The sequence below is a fragment of the Mytilus edulis genome, chromosome 10 (genome assembly GCF_963676685.1).
Source record: "Mytilus edulis chromosome 10, xbMytEdul2.2, whole genome shotgun sequence".
In the NCBI taxonomy this organism is placed as follows: Eukaryota; Metazoa; Mollusca; class Bivalvia; order Mytilida; family Mytilidae; genus Mytilus; species Mytilus edulis.
Window position 1 is genome coordinate 5,674,337 of NC_092353.1, and position 24,228 is coordinate 5,698,564.

The 24,228-nt window shown below is 31.4% G+C and overlaps 1 protein-coding gene across 7 annotated transcripts in view; it reads right to left on the minus strand.

Moving 5' to 3' along the window:
• Window positions 1-24,228, minus strand: part of LOC139493213 (tyrosine-protein phosphatase 10D-like) — a 41,698-nt gene that overhangs the window by 11,823 nt on the left and 5,647 nt on the right. For 2 of the 7 annotated variants that reach the window (XM_071281418.1, XM_071281416.1), the window contains exons 2-27: window positions 20,045-20,312; window positions 19,384-19,656; window positions 18,475-18,563; window positions 17,446-17,641; window positions 16,755-17,024; window positions 16,043-16,190; window positions 15,340-15,470; window positions 14,600-14,884; window positions 13,171-13,318; window positions 12,120-12,241; window positions 11,097-11,197; window positions 10,302-10,497; window positions 9,613-9,879; window positions 9,017-9,295; window positions 8,347-8,619; window positions 7,334-7,603; window positions 6,404-6,540; window positions 6,024-6,140; window positions 5,585-5,648; window positions 4,793-5,281; window positions 3,785-3,974; window positions 3,204-3,288; window positions 2,762-2,929; window positions 1,928-2,062; window positions 1,184-1,306; window positions 585-733 (exon numbers count right to left, since the gene is read on the minus strand). In XM_071281418.1, coding sequence (XP_071137519.1) covers window positions 585-733; window positions 1,184-1,306; window positions 1,928-2,062; window positions 2,762-2,929; window positions 3,204-3,288; window positions 3,785-3,974; window positions 4,793-5,281; window positions 5,585-5,648; window positions 6,024-6,140; window positions 6,404-6,540; window positions 7,334-7,603; window positions 8,347-8,619; window positions 9,017-9,295; window positions 9,613-9,879; window positions 10,302-10,497; window positions 11,097-11,197; window positions 12,120-12,241; window positions 13,171-13,318; window positions 14,600-14,884; window positions 15,340-15,470; window positions 16,043-16,190; window positions 16,755-17,024; window positions 17,446-17,641; window positions 18,475-18,563; window positions 19,384-19,656; window positions 20,045-20,312 — 4,973 coding nt within the window. Of the gene's footprint in view, window positions 1-584; window positions 734-1,183; window positions 1,307-1,927; window positions 2,063-2,761; window positions 2,930-3,203; window positions 3,289-3,784; window positions 3,975-4,792; window positions 5,282-5,584; window positions 5,649-6,023; window positions 6,141-6,403; window positions 6,541-7,333; window positions 7,604-8,346; window positions 8,620-9,016; window positions 9,296-9,612; window positions 9,880-10,301; window positions 10,498-11,096; window positions 11,198-12,119; window positions 12,242-13,170; window positions 13,319-14,599; window positions 14,885-15,339; window positions 15,471-16,042; window positions 16,191-16,754; window positions 17,025-17,445; window positions 17,642-18,474; window positions 18,564-19,383; window positions 19,657-20,044; window positions 20,313-22,661; window positions 22,781-24,228 lie in introns of those variants that run through there. The other 5 variants (XM_071281423.1, XM_071281420.1, XM_071281422.1 and 2 more) reach the window with 3 other exon arrangements.

Genomic DNA, 24,228 nt, shown 5'->3' on the forward strand with positions numbered 1-24,228 from the left:
AACTGCATTTGACCCCTATGTTCTATTTTTAGCAATGGCGACCATGTTTGTTGATAGATCAAAACTTCGGATACAATTTATAAACTAGATACCCTAAGGAACATTCAGTTAAAGTTTGGAAGTATTTGGCCTAGTAGTTTCAGAGGAGAAGATTCTTGAAATAGTTTACGACGACAGACGAAGGACGACGACGGACGCCAAGTGATGGCATAAGCTCACTTGGCCCTTCGGGCCATGTGAGCTAAAAAATAGAACAGTGAATGAAATCCATTTGACAGGAGATGACAACAAATCTGTACTGTAAAACAGACTTATAATTTATTTTCCCTTTCAACTCTGAAATGACTCAAAGATGGATAAGATTCGATGAATAATGTGTTTACGTTTGACTGACATTAAAGTCTACTATCAATTTTGTTATTTATGATCTTGACTACTCGTAAGGGTCCCCCACAGTTGGAATGAACTTTCAGATCCTTTATAAAAGTTGCACCACATCTTCTTATATCTATCAAAGATCACATTTTAATGTTTTAAAGTCTTTTCTATACAACTGTAATAATATATAATTGCTAGTATTTTACCTGCAGTGAACAACAATAGGTCCACATTCCCTGATTAATTTTTCCCTGACTATTCTGACAAATCTTATCAATGTTTGTGGCTTATCAGGAACACCAAAATCTGGCCAAGCTGTGAAATGGAAATGTCGGACCTGTCTGGTCAAATCTCCCTGCAAAAGAGCAAAAAGATCACTGAAATGTCTTATCAAAATAACATTCATTAGTATATCAACCGGGCAATCCTAATTAACTATCCATAGTAGCTAAGAGAAATTAAGACAAGTAATTGCACATATATTAATTAAAAAATGCAATCCTGGATAATTTAATTAACAGTTATCTAGAAAGGAAATCATGAACAATGAAATAAACTGATACTCACTAGAGTAATTCCTCGACTCTGTACTTGTCTTAGTACTTTCTTAAGAAATTGTGAATTATGTTACTGTCTGAGTCCGAATAATTATTTAGAGTAATTTGCCAAATCCAGAAAATGACAATAAACACCTGATAAAGCTATCCTGCACATTATGTTCAATAGATACACAACAGCACTATCCTTAACTTTGCAAGTGTCAAAATTATAAGTATAGGGATCTTGATCATCATAGTTAACTCACCAGTGCTATCCTGAATTCTGTAACTGTCCATGATGGAAACCTTGTCTCATTAAGAACAGCTACTTGTATATCACCATAAAACATGGCATCTGATCCTGATGGCCAATACTGGTCACATTTTTCCTGAATTCAAATAAAGTTTTGTTCTCACATACACAAATGTTTGGGTTTTAGTGTTATAACAAATCTCTATTGAAACAAAACTGTGATGGATTTTTTTTTAATTCCAAGTCTCAAATCATATATTCAAATGTACAAAGAAACTAATTATATATAATTTTAATATACACATAACTACTCAACTAGAGGAAAATGTTCCTAATGAAACCATTGCTTGACTTGTTGCAAAATATACTAGCTTAGTTGTTAACGTTATATAAATGTGTTAAGTAATAAAAAAAACAAGAAAATGTTTCCAAAGAAATCATGAACCACTCACACAATAACATCTTAATGTTCAGTGAACTATAAAATCTAGGACAAAAACCCTATTTGCATATATTCATTCTACTAAGTTTCAAGATGATGTAACCAAAACCTAATAATAAACTACCTTAACACATAGCTTGAAAATGATATAGGATGATCATATGTACTGACTGTTGAGGACACAGCCTAAAAATACAATTTTCAAATGACTCTTACAGTTAGTTTTTAAAGAATTAAAGAAAGCTTGCAAAGTAAAAGACATCTAAATGACATCTTATTCTATTCTTTAACAATATCTGCATATAAGGTACCTACCCTTCCTTTTTCTACACATTTAGTTAACATCACAACATTCCTAGAATTCTGTTCCCAGATCATTCTCCAGAAGTCATCTCTTGTAGAGGGTAGTGGGCCTTGTGTAACTATATACTCTCGCTTGGAATTAAAACCCTGTAAATAGAAAATAATAATCATGAATATATTACTATCTTTCAATGAAATAAAAAAAAATTCCTGAAATATATATCATTAGAAGAAATCTATTCATTATCTTGTATTGTAATTGTTCCTAAATGTTGCCAATCCTACCACCCTAGCAAAATATCATTAAGTAAAAGAAAATTTGAGGAAATTATCTTTTTCTTTCTGTGGTTGTAAAATATCATTACAAATAAAGCTGCTTTCGTTCACTAGATACCACGTAATAAGAAACATAAATTCATTTGCAAGGATGTTTTTATTTCAACATGTTTGTTTACCTTCTGGTTTGTTTGCAAAATAATGTGATAAGGGAGATAACTCAAAAATGATTCAGTCCAAAAATTGAAGTTGCATAATAATGTAATAAAACTTTAATACTATGTTTGCGGCTTTTAACGGATATTCTACAATACTTTCATCAGAAACACTAGGATTCTATTGATAGGGAAAGCAAAAAAAAGCATGAGAAATAGAGTCAATTTTAAAACATTTTTATTTCTATTAGGAATGTGTATTTCAATATTTAAACAAATTAGATACATCAATCAGGTCAGATAGTTAGACATTTCATGCAAAAAGTCGCATTGAAATAACTGAAGAGTATGAATGTGAACTTACAGGCATATAATTAGAATTGTTGTGTTTAAACAACATGTCATTATAACTTACAGGCATATAGTTAGCATTGATATAATCAGACCCTTCCTCGTCATCTGTCGGAAGTAACTTGACTCTAGAGTGGTCATAGGGTAGAATATTAGTAAATCTGTTCTTGCCGCGGTTTACTGGAAGTTCTGCTGCTGAACAGGATTGCTCCCTCCCAATGTCCTTCAAGTCCTGAAAATATAATAGTTTATATTATAATATTTGAAGATTTTAAGATACACTTATATAGTTTCATTCTGATTATGTTTATGTATAGCATCTGATAATGAGAGGCTGTCAGATTGACAGCAAACCATATTTTCCTGCATGATATAATGTTTACAAATCTGGACCCCAAAAAGGATAAATTTAAACAATAAATGAATTTTTGTAGGGTTCAGAAATGGAAAGGCTTAAACCAATACTAGTTAAATTAATGAGTGGTTGATTTATACATGATATTTACCTCAAATTCCTCAGCATACTTGAAATCCGAGTCAGCTGACATTGTCATCACATGGTCTCTGAAGTTGGCAATGTTGATTTCATGCCTGTAAAAACAAAAAGTCATCTTTGGTATTTACAAGTCAAGAGAAAAACATTTTAATTGTGATATTCTAAAGTAATGTTTATATTCATATAGTTTAAATTCATTAAAACTTCATGGTTTCTTCTGCATTCATAATGGGAAATGAAAATCAAAAGTAAACATGAAAATATCCCCTGACTATAAAACTAGCAAACTTTTTAAACTACAGTACTGTTGAGCAGCAAAGTAAATATTGAAGGTAAAAGCCTCTCACTAGCCTATAATTACATTCCCTACAGTAAAACAGATACTTCTGAGCAAAAGAATGTGTATGGGTTCTTTGTATTATATTAAAAGCGTGTGGAATAATTGTAAGTTACTTCGCTATTAATACAGTCCACAAAGAACCATAATTAATTAGTAATGTAAGTCTAAATGGTTGTTTAAAAGTTCTTTTCTTGAATCTTTTAACTTTCTTTTATCATTCTTGTAACATGAAAGTTATATCCCAAACTCACTTTTTCTTGTGACTTCTCATTGATGACCTTGGGGTCATCCTATGGTCATGACCTTGTCTGTACATGTTACTCTTTGACCTGATATTTCTCCGTAGGAACAAAACAGCAAACAGAATAAGAGCAATGATAACAACTGCTGCTACAATGCCACCAATGATGCCACCATAGCTACTTTCTTCTGTTACAGAACCTGTAATAAGAATTACCTCCCTTTAAATTGATCCCACATGAAATTCAATTCAATTTTTTAATGTACAAGACTGTTTCTAGGAAATAATTTGTTATCAAATTTAGGATATTCTTCAATTGAATGAGAAGATCCTAAAACATTTTTAAGGGGAAATAATCAAAAATAGAAAAACTGGATTATTTCCCCTTATACATAAACATTTTCATTTATAAAATAACATAAAATTGTCTTTTGCCTGTGGATATTGTTCAACTAAAATTACAACCCTTGATTTCATTATGGACAGTTTTCTTGACTCGTGACATGAAAGATTCGGGAATTCATGAAATAAGGGATGAATGATAAAGTGATCAATGGTTGAAGTGAGATGAGGTACAAAATGTATGTGAAGAAGTATTCATGGCTGATGTCTCTCTTTATTTGTCATCCACTGCACAGGTAGGAAAGTCTGAAAGAGACTAATTATATAGATAAACATCAACCATCAGGTGTATAAACTTTGAACCTTTAGCAATGGTCAATAGTATGTTTAAAATGTATTAATATCTGTATTTATGGATTTAGATTAGGAAGGATGCCATTAATTTCAGTAGTTCATGCCAGCAGGTGAGTCTGTGTAAATATCTTAGTAAATGAAATAAATGAGTAGGAAAAACAAATATGTAATTTTTAAACCATGGAGTTCAAAGTATTATTTTATAACTGGTATGCCATCATAACATAGCATTATAGATCATGCATACATTCTGAACATAATTCTCGAGAGTCAATAAAATGAGTGCAGCTATACAATATATTTTGTATTAGTTGATTTTTACCTGTTCTGAAAGGAAGAGAAAAGACTGTATCTGCATATCCCCCAGTTGTGTAGGCCCGAAGCTTGACGTAATATTCTGTGTTCTGTTTTAATGGTCCATTACAATAATGAGGATCTTTACAGTTTGTTTCACTGCCGATTACGAACGTTTTATACTCCTCTTCACCAACACTCCTTTTCTGAACACGTAAACGATCATTACAGGTTGACTCCAGTACAAAGAAGTCAGAACAATTAGACACTGCTTGATAAGCTTTGATGGATGGGTCATTCTGATATGCCTTCCATCCAGGAAGAGTGTTGGTATTCAGATAGTCCTCATCTGTATTGGTAGCTACTATAATGGTGTACTGGATTATCTCCCCATAGTCGTCAGAGAATGCATTAGTAAATCTGGCAGTTATAGTTGACGGTGTTACAGAAGAGGTCTTTTCCTCTGGAGTTGTAGGGGCAGCCATGTCTGAACTTATTCCATCCTTAAGTTTGGGGTCTAAGGAAATATTAGTAAAATGTAAAATAGACATGAAAGATGTCATGCTGATATCATGTTAATACAACTAGAAGTAGTACTCCAACATCAATATATCAATATCTGTCTTGAAATGGAAGGTTCATGCACCAATATAAGTAGAATAATACAAACTTTTAGCAGAACTCATTTAATCATATATAGTTATTTTAATCATTAAAGCAATTCATTCAGTAACACATGCAACAATACAAGTTCTTAATAGTTTATTATTAAATGAAGAAATGGAAGAATGGATAGAAGAGAAAGGAAATGATAACTTACTGTACGTTCTTGTTGTTAGAAGACTGGACACTGATGGACCATTTATTATAGTCTTAGCATAAACCTAAAATAAATAAACAATATAATGGACTTGCTAAGCAAGACAAACAAAGTGCATTATTTCATTTTGTAAAAAGGGACAGAAAATAAATGCATTTTTTTTCTCTGTCAAAAGAAACAGAAAATAATGTGCATCCTTTTGCTTTTCTGTGTGAGTCTGTATTTACGGCACAAATTCATCCTTCACAACCCTTGCTATCCATTTTTTGTTACACATTTACTTCTTTGGTGATTATTTTAAGATCCTTTTTGATCATATATCTCTTCAACTGTTCAGTTCCTCTTCATCATTGGCTTTCAAATATTCAGCTGATAGAGTTAAATCCAGAACAGCTTATAATTTTTTTAACTATAAGGCACTCTTAACTTTTATACATACCATAAATATGTATTTAAGTCCTGCTGTTAAATCTTTGAGTGTGTATTCAATAGGATCACTGAAGGCTGATGTGGAGTCTACCATGATAGTTCTTACATTCGAGTCAATCACAGGCTCCTACAATATACAATTGTATTAATCATTTTACCGTATGAATAAGAAATATTCTACTGGAAAAAATCTATATTTAGTGAAACCCTATAGTGATTAAAAATAAAATGTTCCATTTTTTATGCAAAGGTAAATACAAGACAGAAATGCAGACCTTTATCTAATATTTCATATTCAGTCTACAGAAATGACAGTCTTATTTGTGGAAGTACATCACTTACAAAAGTGTGCAATTTTTTTCTATTATCAGCTATTATAAAACAATTTACCATGTCATTTCTCCTTCCCCGATATTCCACAATATAAGCTGTAATAATTCCATTAGTGACCCTGGGAGCATTCCATGTCAGGACTACTTCTCTTGGCTGTGTTTCTTTAGCATGTAAATTCTGTACTACAGATGGGGCTGAAAATATCAAGATTAGAGTAAAAACAGGCATGTAAATTCTGTACTACAGATGGGGCTGAAAATATCAAGATTAGAGTAAAAACAGGTTATCAAAAAAATAAAAGTTGAATAAGACATTTATAGTAAGTCTGCAAATGTAGAATCATTTAATAATTACAACAGTTTAACTTTCTTCTTCAAACTTTTTATGAAATGACTGGCTATTTTAAGGAAACATCTCTTACAAACTCATACTATATCTTGTTCCTAAATACTAATATAACATCAAGGTGTTACTAAATTCATATAAATCCTCAATGTATTCCTAAATTCATATACAAAACAAATGTGTTCATAAATTCTATTAAAACATCAACATGATCAATGTGTTCTTATATTTACATTTAAAATCAAAGTGTTCTTAAATATACTTAAACATCAATGTATACTTAAATTTACATATAACATCAATGTGTTCCAAAATTCACATAAAATACCAATGTGTTCCAAAATTCATATAAAACATGAATGTGTTCCTAAATTCATATATAACACCACTGTGTTCCTAAATTCTCTAAAATCATCACTGTGTTCTTAAATTTACATATAAAATCAATATCTTCCTAAATTCACATAAACGTCAATGTGTTCTGAAATTCACATATAACACCCAGGTGTTCCTAAATTAACATAGACAACCTTTGTTCCTAAATTCACATAAAACATTACTAAATTCACATAAAACATTACTAAATTCACATAAAACATCAATATTTTCAAAAATTCACATAAAACATCAATGTATTCCTACCTGCTTGTGCTGTTTCTATATTCATGAAGAAAGACACATTTTTCAGACCAGCAAATGTTACGATCTGGAATTTATATTTCTGATATGGTGTCAGCTTTACAAAAGGTAAAGTTATCTTATCTTTATTGGCATCTATTGTATGGCTGCCACATGGAACAGAGTTAAGAGCACATACAATGAGGTAGCTGTCTACACGACCTGGCGGCTTGTTAATAATCAGTGTGATCTCTGTAGCAGTGCTAATCTGTTCTACGTGAGGCATGTTTGGGGCTGAAAAGTAAATTGTACACAACTGAGTTTATAACTTGTTTGTTTTTTCAATAAAAAAAACACAGGGTAAATATAATCAAATTAGAACCAATTTTACAAAACAATATGTGACTTTTAATGATTAATAATAAAATGATCAAAGTTTCCTGTATTTTGGCTATGAATGTCCATCACTGTTCTCTCTAGTATGTTCAAACAACAGTCCCTTCCAAAATTATAACACTTAATTTATAATCATATTCTATTATAAATACAATTCTGATAGCACGATGGCATGATGGTTGTATATAAAGGCCCTTTAGAGAACACAGTCTTTTTTATAACTATAGTACATATACAAAATATATCTAAGCATGTAATATACCCAGGGGTCGAATTTAAGCTTTTTTGTGTACTGGCCAGTCGGACTAGTGAACCGTTAATCTACTGGTCCTAAATAATGACATTCATTCGACAAACACTAGTATAAATAATAACATCCCTGTCAGTGGAATTTATTTCGCAGATATTTTTTATTTGTTAATAAACTGAGATTGTGTTGCAATCAGTGATTTTTATCAACAATTTCTACTGTTCCGTCGGACCACCAGCTAACAAAATCTACTGGTCCTACGTAAATTCTACTGGTCTCCAACCACCAGACCAATGCTAATTTCGACCCCTGAATATACCTCACTATAAAGATGAGGGACTACAATGATGTGTTAGTTTATATATATATTGGTACATGAACAGCTGCCTACCTGTGAATATAGAGATACTCCTTATATCACTGATCTGTGTGTTGCTGACTGTCAGCACCCCAACAACATACAAACTACCACCTGTTAATCTGTCAAAGGTCACCAGTCTGTTTGTATCACTTCTGCTCTTTATTACAGGTGATCTTTGTGTATCATTAATAAGAGTAAATTGATAATGATCAAACTGGTTTACTACAGGTGTATACTGGATAGTAATGACATCACTTGTGGTCAAGGCTGTATTCTCTGTTAATGCTGTCAAACATTCAGGCTCTGAAACAAACAGGTCAAAATGTGACTAAATCTTACCATTGTTACAAATATATATAATGCACAGACCCGTAGCCAGTAAATTCTCAAATTTTACATATTTCCTAGAGTATGTTATTTTTTTTAATAAATAAAGAAGAAAGATAATCATTATATGGTAGCTCTTTTCATTATTTGGATACCGTAAATATAAAACTAGCAAATGCAAGTTTTATTAAAAATACTTTTCAGTTAGCTGTACACTATCAAAGTATTCTATTAGTTATTCAAAATTGTATGATAATTGCAAAGTTCAAAAGCAGTTCAAACACATTTTATAATTTAAACTATATTATCGAAATAATCTATTTGTAAGAAGTATTAAATTCGTCTTTGTATCTGTCTAATTAAAATGACTTACTGATTGTAACATTCATGGAAGTGGCTTCTGATGTCAGGTTTCCTGTTTGACTTGTTATACTGATCCCATAGCTCTCTCCAGAAATCAAACTACTAAGGGTAACAGAAGATGTAGAATTCCCACCATCTACAGTTATCATACCCTCACTATTACTATGGTAACTAGTGTAGGTCAGTTCAAACTCCTCAATAAAGGTTGATGATTTGTTGTAGGACCAGGTTAATGTGACAGAATCTGTCAAGATGTCAGACGTAGTTACCTCTTGTGGTGATAGAGGTACTGAAAGTATTAAACAAATATGTATTATATTTTGTGCAGTAATGATGACTGTGTAGTCTTCCTAATTATAGTATATCATTAGGTTGTCTTGTCAAAATAAAGCTTATTTTGGTTCATTATTGTACTCAAAACTTTTATGTACATAGGGAAACAAGTCTTATTTTTTCAGTTGTGCCTTTAGAAAAAAAAAATCCTTGTACAATGTACAACTATAAGAAGTACAAAGACTTTGTTGAAAAAATATATAAAACATAATTAAATTGTTAGTGAATCTGAGTTAATTTATAGCACTTCACCATTCCACATATGATACTTACAAACTTCAGCAAAGACATTTCTGGGTAAACTCATTTCTCCTATACTAACTGCAAACACAATAAACTCATATCTCTCCCCTGCAAACATTCCTTTCAAGGTCGTCTGGAGGTCACGGGTAAATGTCTGTCTCCAAAAGGAGGAGAGATTTAATATCGGCCTATACCAAATATAGAAACTGTCCTGGGTACTATTGATGTTTGGTTTCCATGACAACATTACATCTTGGCCAGAAACTGATGCCTTTAATTCAGTCACTGAATTGGGCTCTAGAATAAATATATTTATAAACTTATATGTCTGTCTTTTTTCATTAAAAAATAAATGATTATATTTAAACCTGATGAAGAACTACCAATCCATCAGAATGGCATTATTTGTTAAATTATTTGCAATATGTTTCAATGGTCAATATTTCAAACCACTATATATTTATCTATGGATTACTCCTTTAAATTATCAAACTGCTTTTTAAAATTGACATTAATATGTTATCTTAGATTTTTACACAAATTAATTACCTGAAGACAACTCCTTTAAATTGTTAAAGTGATAGAAGGCCAAAAATGTAAAAAAATGATGCAGCAAAATGATGGTATTTCACTGAGGAATCATCTGTGTAGTATTTAATTGACTTTTATATATGTTATCTTAGATTTTTATACAGTATATAATGTATTCATTAAATTACTTGTAGTTTTGTTCATAGTAATCCAGGAACTGTAACTCTTCAGGTCATTAAACTCTTGTACAGCTCTAATATGAATTGTATACAGGGATCCAGCTGTAAGTCTCATAATATGTGACTGGTAATTTGTTTTGTCATGAAGAGCTAGCACCATAGGTAATGTGATATTTTCTGAATCATTATTCTCTTCATACACAATCTGAAAGGATAAATAGTCTTCTATACCATTCAAGCACAGCATGTGAACAAATACCCTTGAGAAGTGATATATGTATATCTACAGAGGAAGGCCTCAGTGTCTCACCTTCTCTTACCACTAAAAACGACAGCCACAAATTGGAAAATAGAGCTAGAAAGTTTCGTTAAACACCAATCATTCTAAAGTGATAAATTTTTGCAAGTAGTTTATTTCTCCCAATTTTTCAATTTACATTAAAATTGTAGGAATATTACCTAGCATAAATTTGATATGTCAGGGAATCAAATTCAGTTAGAAGAAAAACATGAAAATAAAATTTCTCAAAAAGGATTGATACTGGAAATCATGGAACATGTAACTCTGCAAAAAGTTTTTTTGCTAGCATTGTAATACATGTATATGTCTAGTTTTTCATTGTTATTATGCCCCACATTAAAGATCACTCATTTAGTGCCATTAAATAACAGCTTAAAGGAAAGCATTATAACAGGGATTCACTGAATTATCAGAGCTGCCTCAAATGTAAATGTTGATGTAACACCTACTTGTTACAAAATCTGATTTGATTTGTCTTTCCAACAGTAATGTTTAATACATACTTCAAAATGATGCTGTTGTAAAGGTTTTGTTATGGACCAATCAATAAGTAAGCTGCTGGTATCATGTGTTGTAATGTTGATATCATCCACTGGTAAAGGATCTGTAATAATAATATTGGTAAATAAATATCATATTTAATCCATCAGTACAACAGCTTGAAAGAATTTTTCTGACAAGGTGTAGATATAAATTCAGTGGTTGTCATTTTGTTCATGTCTGTCATATTTTTTTTGTTAATTGTTTTGTTACAAACATGACAAATTAGGTATTAATTTTTCTCAATTAAATTGTTTCTTATTTTCTATAGCTGACTATATGTTTTGGGTTTGTCTCATTTTGAAGGTCATGCAGTTGTCTACATTGCTTACATCCACTTTATTTGAACTTTAGTTGATAGTTGTCTCATTGGAAATCATACCTCATCTCATTATTTTCATATTAAGATTTCATTTGAAAAACTCAGGATGTCTTGGCATAAGTTATTTAACTTCAGAAAATCTGGAAAACAGCAAACATTTTAAAAGTCTTATGGATTCGTCATTATTTATGGGTTATAAATTTCATTAGTTCACTGTTACATGTAAACCATGAATTTAAATGTTCAACCAACTACAAATTTTCTAAATGCTTGTATGTAGACTTAAGCAAAACCATGAAATTAATATCCACAAAAATACAAGTTTTCTTAATCCATCAAAAATTGGTATCCATGAAAATAACTGTACAATGTATATTGCATTACAGTCCTAATTCAATACAGTGATTCACAAATTTGTTTTGTTCTCTACATTATAAAGATTGAATTTTTTATGTATATCAATTAGTTTTCTTACTTTTAACTGATTATTATGATTGTTTTAATTGTTTATTTTTTTACATGAATTCAGAGAAGGGTGTTGCTTTGAGGAATTTTATGTGTGTTAGATGCTAAAAAAGAGTCTTGTCTTGACCTCTATAAGTGCTGAATATATAAATAATTTAGCAAACAAACATTGCCCTGTATAAAAGTAAATAAAACCTACTTGTGATGGCTGTTCTTTCAGACTTATCAATAACACTTGTTCCTGATATCAGATAGATAGACAGATTATATACTGTTCCTGGGTGTAATCCTGTAAAACTGTGAAATAATATCCCAGCTGATCTGTAATACAAAATAAACAAATGTTATATGATGCATTGAAATTATGTTAAGTTCATGTAAGAGTAAATTAACTCAAACAACCAAAATATAGTGCATAATATATAATAAAATTGATCTGTACCGATTATCAGGTTATCTGCATGTTGATATCGTAAAATATCAGCTGCGAGACATAATATGAAGCGTTTTGTCGAGTGAGGGTAGCGAACGAGATCAAAAAGCCTTCATATAATGTCAAGAAGCTGATATTTTACAATATCAATATGCAGATAATCTGATAATCGATTTATCAGGTTATATTTGCGTGTTTCAGAAGTGTTTTCTTTGTTTCACCAGCACACAAAAGATGACTTGATAAGTTCGGGTCAAAGTTATTAACGTCGGTTCAAACATTATGACGTCGCTGATATGTCCGGGTCAAAGTTATTAAGGCCGGGTCGACGTATTTGACGTCACAAAGACATGATACGGAATAATATCAAGAGCTGAACAGAGTGATAAAGACAGTGGGACGACCGATAATAAACAATTTCACTTTTCTTCTGTTCATTATCATGTAATAATTCTATTTCCATAATGGCTTTTGTTAGTCTTGTATGTTTTTTTTATTTTTGTTCATTTATATGTTTTGGAGTTTAATATGACATTCATTTTCACTGAACTTGTACACATTTTTATTTAGGGGCCAGCTGAGGCCCACTTCAGGGTGTGGGATTTTCTAGCTGCGTTGATGACCCATTGGTGGCCTTTGGCTGTTATCTGCTCTTTTGTTATGCTGTTGTCTCTTTGACATATTCCTCATTTCAATTCTCAATTTTATCATGTATTTGCAGAACATAATTTCAAAAGCATTCTAGTTTTCATTTCTTTACAACTACCACTATGTGACATGTCTACAATATAATACAATATGAATAAGATGGACATACTCTTGTATTGACACTGGTGTTGTACTATCTGGTGGATTAATGGTCAGTTTAAATGTCTGGAAGGTCAAGTTCTCTGGCCGTGACCAAGATATATTTATATAGTCTTCAGTTACATGATCAACGAATAACTCTGATACTGATGTTGCATCTGTAATACAAATGACAATTCAAATGGTTAAATTCAATAAAATCAGTCAAGACAATAACAGGTTTATTCTTCATTTGAATTTTAAAAGTTTTCTCTACCTTTGTATGTTATGTAGAAATGAATACTATAAAACAGACATTTTTGAACAAAAATGTATAGTACTGTAAATTCAGAAATTATTTTGAGGTATTTATTAATGCAAACAATGCTACTGGATAAATATCTCAATAATAAGAACTTGCATTCTAATATCGGACACACAAATATGCATGAAGCTTTTCCTAATATTGCAAAAATTAATCACACATTTCTCCAATAATAAATGCACAGAACAATTTTAAGTGATGCAGTTTAAACTTTCTTCACATTTAGATCTGATTCTGATTCTGATTCTGATTTTTCTAATAATTGTGCTTCATCATGAATATTATATGTTGTGAAATCAAGAAATCAAGTTGAATGGTGTATTCTCTCTCAATTTATAAATGTGATATACTATTGAAGTTAATGTTCTCATTTCGTTAAACAGGTAGGATGTCTTTTGTTCACATTTGAGAATTCTATTGTATTTAACGTGAAGGTACCCAAATTGCACCTACTTTGACAGTTTTTTCTCCTACATTTTTTTATGATAAAGACAAAAATTTCTATTCAGTGTTTATTTTGTAGCCGTATCCTTCTTTATCATATACGTACACCATTTTGATTTTTTAATCCATATTGAGTCATAGAAAAATGGGTTTAAATCGACCTCCAAACTATCCATGATTCTGTAATGATGAGTACCCAAATTGCATCCATGCTTATATTCACATCATAAACAATTGAATAACAGATGTTTTGTTTTATTTTTTCAAATATTTAGAACAATTTGACATTAGAACATGCTCACTATTCATTTTTTAAGAAATGAATGCTTGTAGCATATTTTTTTTGTTCATTTTTAAAAGATTTCTTTTTGTGAAAGTCGCATGGGGGCGTTTTCGTTCATTTTTCTTTACCAGTGAAAGCTTCATTATAATGTCAAATAATCAAAATACAAATTGTTAAGTCTCAAAAAAAATCTTTAAGATGTTCTCAGCTGTTTATGTTGAATAGGTGCAATTTGGGTACTTGGTGCAATTTGGGTACCATGACGTTACCCTTTCTTTCAACCATTCTGTTTTTTTGCAAACTTAACAAATAATGATCCATGTAAACACTTTACCATCTCACATACCTGCATAATATATACTAAAATGTGGAGAGGAACACCTCATTATATACTACTGTTTAACTTACTTGTAGTAGCTGTTATCTTGAGTGGATCACTGGTTTCTCCACCACTTCTACATACAATCGATATCTCATAGGTCTCTCCTGGGTGGAGCTGGGTGAAGGAGTATGATGTCCCAGCTAAGGTAACGGGAACTATAGGTAGGGTGGTGTTGGTAGTGCCGTTTATCCCAAGGGAGACAATACTAACAGTGTAGTTCTCTACTTCTCCTACGGTCGGCTTGAACCAGTCTAAATGGATCTCACGACCTCCAATTACAGTGTGTATGATCTTAGAGGGAGGATTGGGTTCTGTGAAAAGAAAATGGTTTTATGCTACATTTTTAAACATGAAAAATTATTTATTTTATGAATATTTATATTAATTTTCCTATTTCCACAAATTACAACAGATATGTTCAAATTGTTGTAAGGACCATCCTGTCCTCTTTTCTGTGATTGATATAACAGAATGAAGACTTATTACCATGTATGACTTACCATTAGCAACATGACCGGTGCCACTAGTAAATATGCTAACCCTTCATGATCACCTGAGATCAATTCCAGTTCTTGGTAGAGTTCGTTTTGCAAAGTCTTTAGGTTTCTATGGTATTTTTAGTGTACTTTTTCGTCTTTTTGTCAGTTTGCTTTTTTTGCCATGGCATTGTTTCTCTTTGACTTGTGAGTTTTTAATGTCCCCATTAATATTTTCTTTTTCACCCTAGTTCATAAAATCCATTTTAAATATATATTTGAAAGCTTACTTGTATATTGTTCCACTGTATTTGTACTATTTTTCTTCTGTCCTTTGACTGCTGTGACTGTGATGGAGTACTTCCTTCCTGGGACCAGAGAATCAAACTTTACATTCCTCTCATCTGTATTGTACTGGAGGCTGAAATTATAGATATATCATTTTTCACAGATTTTCTAATGAAAATCCCTAAATAAAAATATTGTAACTAAAATTACTCACAATGTTGATTTAAACACAGCACATATCCCGAAAATGGTATTAAAAAGAAAAACTTTTACAATTTTAAAACATTTCTGTCCATTTCTTACTGTGCAATAAATTCACACTATTTTTAAGAAATTAACAGCTAGAAAATGTATGTGTGTGAAGCTGGCCTTCAGCTGTTGTAACAAATGTATGATGAAGTAAAGGGTCACCAAAGGTCACAGCCTATAATGTGTAAACAATGTAGCACTTAATAATGCGCAAATAACTAGAAATAATTACTGTGTTTACATTGAGATTCTAAAATTAAACACGTTTAAATAACAGTTGCCAAAAATCATTAATTCTATAGTGGGTGGTTGTAAAAAAAACTTGTGCAGCGACTTTTTCTGGTATTTTTGTTATTTTCCTTTTTGCAATTTATTGGCAATGAAAACTCTTTTTTTTATTAATTGTTTTCTTTTAAAATGTTAAACCTTCTGGAAAGCATTTCCAAATTTACTTACAAAGGTGAGTGAGTCTGAGGGTCTTTAGGGGAAATGACAACTTCATAATAATCCAACTGTCCACTCTCCACAGGTCCCCATGATATCTTCAGTGAGGTAGTCAGGATATCCTTGGTCAAAATATCTATGTCTCCTGGCATGTTAGGATCTAAATGGAAAATAAAATTCAAATATCAAATGTTATAGTTTAAAACAAAGCATGCAGATGTCAATACAAGAATGACTTCTCGCATGAAAATTTTATTTACTACATTCTGGCATGAAAATTTTATTTACTACATTCTGGCATGAAAATTTTATTTACTACATTAATTCAACATTGTGGACACTATTTGTATTATGAATCTCTCTTACAACCAAAAAATCTAAATCTTTCATAACTAAAATAGGGAAAATGTTACAGAACTGTTTTGATTTATATATTAAAATTTAATTTTCACCTAAGCAATCAATTAAACTTAATAGATAATTTCTGAATTTAGTGTTTTGTACATAAATGAGGCCACAAGTTTTCTTGTTTTAATTGATTAACAATTGTCATTTTTGAGCCTTTCATAGACAACTATGCTGAATCAGTTTTGCTCCTTGATTGTTTGTTCCTTCAAATAGATATAAAGCTTATTTTGAGGTGACAAATAGTTTGTTCATACAGTTCCCCATCTTTATAATAAGTAATGTGCAACAATTAATATTAGCTTATGCATGAACCTACTTGTATAGAAAATCCTACTGAACTGGTTCCTGCTTTCTTCCCATTCAGATACAGTACCAACAGAGACATTATACTCTATCCCTGCTGACAGGTTCCCTATAGTAAATGTTGTGTGACTGGCTGGATAAGTATAGTTTCTGAAGTAGAAGTACCCATCATCTATACTAACTGAGTAATTGACAAATACTGAGGTGAATGGTGGAGTTACTGACAACTCCAGTGTAGATATAGTACTACTAGTCTCTAGTAAACTGGTTACTGTCTCTGGCTCTGAAATGTATAAATTTAAATATATTAATATGCATAATAGATAAATAATTATTTAAGGTGGAGAAATATATATAATTTGACTACATATACTGTTGATTTATTGATTTTGGTGGATACCAATTTTCGTGGATTAAGGAAAATTTGCATATTCTTGGGTATTTAATTTCGTTGTTGTGGCAAAGTCTGCATACATTCCTTTAGGAAATTTGTAACTCATTGAACATTTGACTTCATGGTTCTACAGTACCCACGAAATCCACAAAATTTAGTATCCAACGAATTGAATTCACCGTAATAATGAATCCACAGTGTATCAAAGCACAGTAGTGAAATTGTATTTGATAAAGTAACTAGTACAGTAACTGTAGATCAGAATGATTGTAGACATTATATTTATTGGTAGAATGAAGATGACACTTACTTGTAGAATGGAAAGCTATATCTGGGTCACTTCTCCTGTTGTTCTGTACAGAGTATGCCCTGATCTCTATAGGTGTGCCAGGAATGACCCCTCTGACCTCAGTCACACAAGTGGACAGTAACATGGTACAGGTCAGATTCATCTCACCCTCATAACTAAAGGTGTTGTTATAAATAGCTGATAAATATACATGGTCCTGAAATAATAAAATATTTTAAAACACTGAGCAATCAAAAACATGTTACCTCCCCCCTTCCCCACTATACTTATGACATCTTATGCTAATTAAATTAAATTTTATATAGTGCTAGTTCTGGAGAATGTATTTAAATAGTCTAAAATTACAACTGGCTATGTCTGTTTGGTCAGATCTGATATAACAGAACCTGGATAATACCAGCATAAAGTCAAGAATCCAGTTGTCTGATTTTATAGACATCAAACATCTTAAAATTTGTAATTAAAATTAAAAAAAATATTACTAATTATACAGTGTTTCTTCTGTCTAATGGCTTTTCATGATCTTATAGACATCAAATACTCTTATAAATTTAATGTGTTTTTTCTATCAATGATTATACAGTGATGTGATACATAAGAACTAATCAATATGACATAAAATATTTTAATAATTGTTTCCACCCAGGTATATATCTACCTTATGTAAAAATAATCAATACTTGCTGTTCTTGATTATTATTTTCTAGTTTATTATATACCTTTGTATCTTCTATCATTACAAAAGCTACTGTTACTAATTAGGTCTCAGCTGATAATATCATATATTTTAATCTGGGACTCAAAACAACACTTATCAAATACTAACATTTCATACTGTCTTGCCAGACTTATTATCTTCAATCACACATAGCAAAGTATTAACAATTGATGAGAAAAAACGGCCAAAATATTTTTCTAAGAAGTGGCACTGTTTAAAATCTACACCAGAGAGTTGGCTTAATGAATAAGCAAATCCCAGATTTTTGCTGAATACTACAAGTCTGCTGATGTCATAAGTTCATCACTAACCTGTTGACTATTAAAGTCTTCTTTCCATGCTAACATCAATGTGTAGTTATCTATAGCCATAATCCAATGTATCGTTGGTGGCAATGGTCCTATAAAATCAAAACATGTATTTATGTTTGTTGCTGTATATCATAATTGCTTTTTGTTCATTGTTTTGTACATAAATCGTCCTTAGTTTTCTTGTTTTACAATTGCCATTTCAGGGCATTTTATCACTTGCTATACACATAACAGTATGAGTTTTGCTCATTGTTGAAGGCCATATGATGACCTATTGTTGATAACTTCTGCAGCATTTGGTCTCTTGTGAAGAGTTGTCTCATTAGAACACTTTTCATTTATTATATATTACAAGTTAAAAAAAAGCAACGTTTTAAAATATTTTCCCCCAAAATATTGAAGTATAGATTAAAAAGTTTACAGAAAACTTCTGTGGTGTATTAATTCATGATACAAAGTGCCACCACAAACTTGACAAAATTCATAACAAAAACAATGCTTTATATACAGTGAAACTTGACTAAACAGAATCCTATATAAACTGAAAACCTGTATAAACCAAACATGTTCTTATGCAGGTAAGCACTGTCATATCAAATTATGTGCGTTGTGAACGCGATAAATCCCAACAGCCACCAAAACTGAACAAAATCTTGCGTCCTGAGGAGGTTCGGTTTAAACAGGTTTCATTGTATATTTATTAATTGCTGCTGTACACCATAAAGTCAAGTTGGGTACAAGGCTTCGTACAACTTTGTTAAAGACTTATCATATTTGTATGGTCAATGATCCTTAATGCTTTTTACTATGAATTTATGTATTATGTTCAAGATGTGTTTTTTTGTGAAAAATACCAGTCATGAGAAGGTAAAATTTCCTCAGACCATTTGACTCCTAATTAAGCCTTACTTGTATTATCTATGATCCTGGCTGTCCCATTACTATATACACCATTACTGATACTATCTACAGCTATACTGTACAAGGCTCCTGGATATAAACTTGTCAAGTTATGATACCCTTCTGTTATAGGGTCAGATTTATACAGTTCTGAGTTATTATTGGTTTCAGTAACCGTAACTCTGTAAGAATCCTGAGTACTCTGACTGTTTCCCTGCCAAGTAAGGTACAAGTAATCTGTACCAGCATTTGAGACAATAAGAGAGGCAGGTGGGAGAGGTTCTGAAATATAAAAGAAGAAAAACTGTTCAATTTTGATATATTAGACTAACATACAGTTATGTTGTACATCGTATGTTCATCCTGTTGTATAAATTTTAGTAACAATTTCTATAACAGAATTCTATTCTTTTTTAACCTGTTTTGTCTTAACTTCTGAATGTGCTACTGATTAAAACCATAGGTCATCACATTATTGTACATATTTTTACATGTAATTATAATTTGGATCTATTAGTGAGTGAGTATTACAAAGTATCCACAAACCTTAAGCAAATCCATTGTTTTTATCAAATTTTACAAATATTTTTTACAATCCATATAAATCTTAATTAATATTATTCTAAATGATATTCATTGATAAATATTTCAGAGTTTAAAAGAAACGTACTTGTGGTTCCTGTAGACTTGAAAACTTCCGTGCCATCTTTATTCAGCTGCAACGTGTAAGTAACACCTGGACTTAAATTATCTATCTGATATGAAGCAATATTATCTGGGGTCAGGGTATAGTCTATTTCCTGGTATGTTATGTTGTCAGGGATACCGTAACCTAGGGTATAGTTGACTCCCTCTTTCGTCTCCTCCCATGATACATCCAGGTATGTACTTCCTGTGGAGACGTTAACTTTGATGATCTCTGAGGAAATGTGGCTTATCTGAAAAATAAATACATGTGTAAGCATTGAAATCAATATGGGTTGTTTGGACTTAGTATTTCCTTTACTGAATGGTATGTTTACATTGTTTCAATTCATTTCTGTTCTTCCCAGTTACAAATTAGTCTTAAATATAGATATAGTAAGATGTGGTGTGAGTGCCAATGAGACAACTCTCTTTTCAAGTCACAATTTATAAAAGAACACCATTATAGATGTTGCTGAACAGGCTAAAGGTTTCTTTTACTTTATAAATTTAGTTTATCATATTAGTTCTTTCAGTTTTGTCTAAAAGACCTGAAATCCAATTTCTTTCAAAAATAGGTTCATCATACACATGTATATTCATAGAGTTATGCATTGATTGCAATAGTCCATGTTGTTTGCATGTCAAGACTTTTATACTTAAAGGTACAAGAGTGCACACGCTGAAATGTCTCGCCTTCTACACTAATCATTGATATTATGTTGATAGTCCTAAGTAAAAATCTAAGTATTATAACAACTGTACCATAAACTTAACATTAACCAAGATAACTAAACAAAGACCAATGAACCTTGAAAATGAGGTCAAGGTCAGATAAACCATGCCAGGCAGACATGTACAGCTAACAATGCTTCTATACAACATATATAGTTGACCTATTACTTATAGTTTAAGAAAAATAGACCAAAACACAAAAACTTAACACTGTGCAATGAACCGTGAAAATGAGGTCACGGTCAAATAAAACCTGCGCGACTGACATAAAGATCATAAAATATTTCCATACACCAAATATAGTTGACCTATGGCATATAGTATTAGATAAAAAGACCAAAACTCAAAAACTTAACTTTGACCACTGAACCATGAAAATGAGGTCAAGGTCACATGACATCTTCTCGCTAGACATGTACACCTTACAATCATTCCATACAACAAATATAGTAGACCTATTGCATATAGTATGAGAACAACAGACCAAAACACAAAAATTTAACTACAACCACTGAACCATGAAAATGAGGTCAAGGTCAGATGACACCTGCCAGTTGGACATGTACACCTTACAGTCCTTCCATACACCCAATATACTAGCCCTATTGCTTATAGTATCTGAGATATGGACTTGACCACCAAAACTTAACCTTGTTCACTGATCCATGAAATGAGGTCGAGGTCAAGTGAAAACTCTGACAGACATGTGGACCTTGTAAGGTACGCACATATCAAATATAGTTATCCTATTACTTATAATAAGAGAGAATTCAACATTACAAAAAATTTGAACTTTTTTTTCAAGTGGTCACTGAACCATGAAAATGAGGTCAAGGACATTGGACATGTGACTGACGGAGACTTCGTAACATGAGGCATCTATATACAAAGTATGAAGCATCCAGGTCTTCCACCTTCTAAAATATAAAGCTTTTAAGAAGTTAGCTAACGCCGCCGCCGTAGCCGCCGCCGGATCACTATCCCTATGTCGAGCTTTCTGCAACAAAAGTTGCAGGCTCGACAATAAAACTAGTGCTCAACGAAATGTTATATTCTAGATGGTTTTAGGTGGTACAAATTTGTTTTGGAGAAACTTGTTGTTCTCTTTATTATAGTCACTGTGATTGATATGTTAGTTTCGGGAACTTTCATTGAGACTAGGACTATGCTATTTTTTTCTTATATGGAACAGGAAGAAATACATGAAGGCCGTTACCTTTGACCTGTAATTGTTTTACTTTGTATACATTGTAATTTTGCACTCATATCACATCTTTAAGTTCTTATTCAATGACAATAAGTTTATCATGTTTATAAACCTGGAAAAAATACTAAGATATGCTAGATATATAAAACATATCATCCTTGTTTGTCGCATGTCAAAGTTGTGACTTAATTATCAAATTGTTACTTGGAATTACACAGCAAATGGGTTCCTGTTTTTCTCAGTGTTTAGTTTTCTGTGTAGTGTTTGTGACCAGTTGTTTGTCTTTTTCTTTTGACCATCAGGTGCTGATGGTATGTCATTAGATCATGATTTTTTATTTCCTCCTTGTTTGTTGGTGTCTTCCCTTTTTTTATTGATACAATGTTTATATCAAGTAAACAAGTGACAAAGTATCACAAGAGTATATATAAAGGTGAATCAGAACACATCAATTTTGTTCAAAATAACAAAAGGGTCACATAACTTTCAGAAAGATTTGTTGTTTATGATAACAGTGCTATAATCATATTGTGTACAAAACTATAAAAAGATGTTTTACATAAATCTAAAATTATCTGACATGAATGTTACAAATATATATAGTCCATCCGGCATTAAGTCTGACCACAACAATTAACCACTAATTAAGTGCCACACTTACTAATAAAGGTAATAATATCCATAATATATACATTCTTTTACACTTATCAATAAGTTAGTGTGCATAAGATCAAACTAACTGGTAGTATATCATTACGTCAAACAGGTGCCCCCAGGATATAAATAAGGAACATGGAGTCATGATTTAACTAATCAGGCAATTCATCATAAATTTTCATTACACAGTATATATGGTGCATCAGTATTTGAAAACTTATTTGATATAACTGTCAAAACACTATAAGGTTACTGGGCATGATTTGTGTCATAAACATAAGCTTAGTGAACGGAGTTGCATAAATGCATATGCTTAAACATGTGTAGGTCTACGTACTTGTCACAATATATACAAGTATCATGCATACAAAATGTATGTATCAAACTTAGATTTACAGATGAAAAATATTATGTGAGGTCCATTTTTGTTAAGCATATAACTGTTCTATAAACTGATTATCACGATCAATTATTTATTTAGTTTCTGTCTTTACTGGAGATGTAGGTGTCATTGTAAATTGATAGGATACATGTGAAACTTAAATGAAGAATATTGAAGGTCAAAACAAAATGCAGTCACTGAGTGCAGGATAGACACAAAAAGTGAACATGGTAGATTCATGGTATACCGCCATCTTGGATTGAACAATCACAGTAAAAAATGGGTCTAGTTATTTGCCTAAATCTGCAAATTTGAAGACAGATTTGCAATTTATTGGTTAGACTGTTTAATAATATAAAGAAAACTTGGCAATTTATTGTATAATCCAAAATATTTAAACAAATATAATTTTTCTTGCTTTTAGAATCATTTTTTTCAAAGGAGCCATTTAAGGGAAGATAACTCTTTTAGTAAAAAATTTATACTGGACAGATAGGGAATTTTTTTCTTTTTACTTGTAGCAAGAAAACAAGTTCGGTGACACCATTTTTTCTTTTTATTTTCTTAAAACATATTACAAAACCTATCTTTTCACAATTTTTTTCAAAATTCTATCTCATAAATTTTTTTTTATGCACACAAATGTGTTTTCCCATGAACAATCTAACCAAATTTAGGCAATTTTCAACGACTCATAGCTTGAAAAATAGCACGGTGACCCCTCCTTTTTATTATATATTTGAAAAGAGCATATTAAAATCTTCATTCTGGCTAAGTATAAGAAAATTCTGTCTCAAAAAATATTTACTTATGATCTACCTTAATTAAGATGAAAAACTAACAAAATTACAAAATAAGTACCAAACAAGTTTTGAAATTATCCACATTAAAATGACCAAAATGATATTGCAAACAAATACAAATATTTCTATTTTCATCTAAATAAACTAAGAACAGAGATTATTGTGTATGTTTGATCAAATTATAACCTTTAACAAACAGCAAAGCATGTGAAAGTGTCTGATTCTTGCTCTACGTTTGTTTTCCTCAGATTAAAACAAAGACAGAAGCAATAATGATTAAGATGTGTTATCAGATGTTTCTTGTTATTATATTTTGTCAGTTAAGATGATCCACATGCATTTGACATGGACAAGCTAGTACATTCCATTCTTTACATGCCTACTGT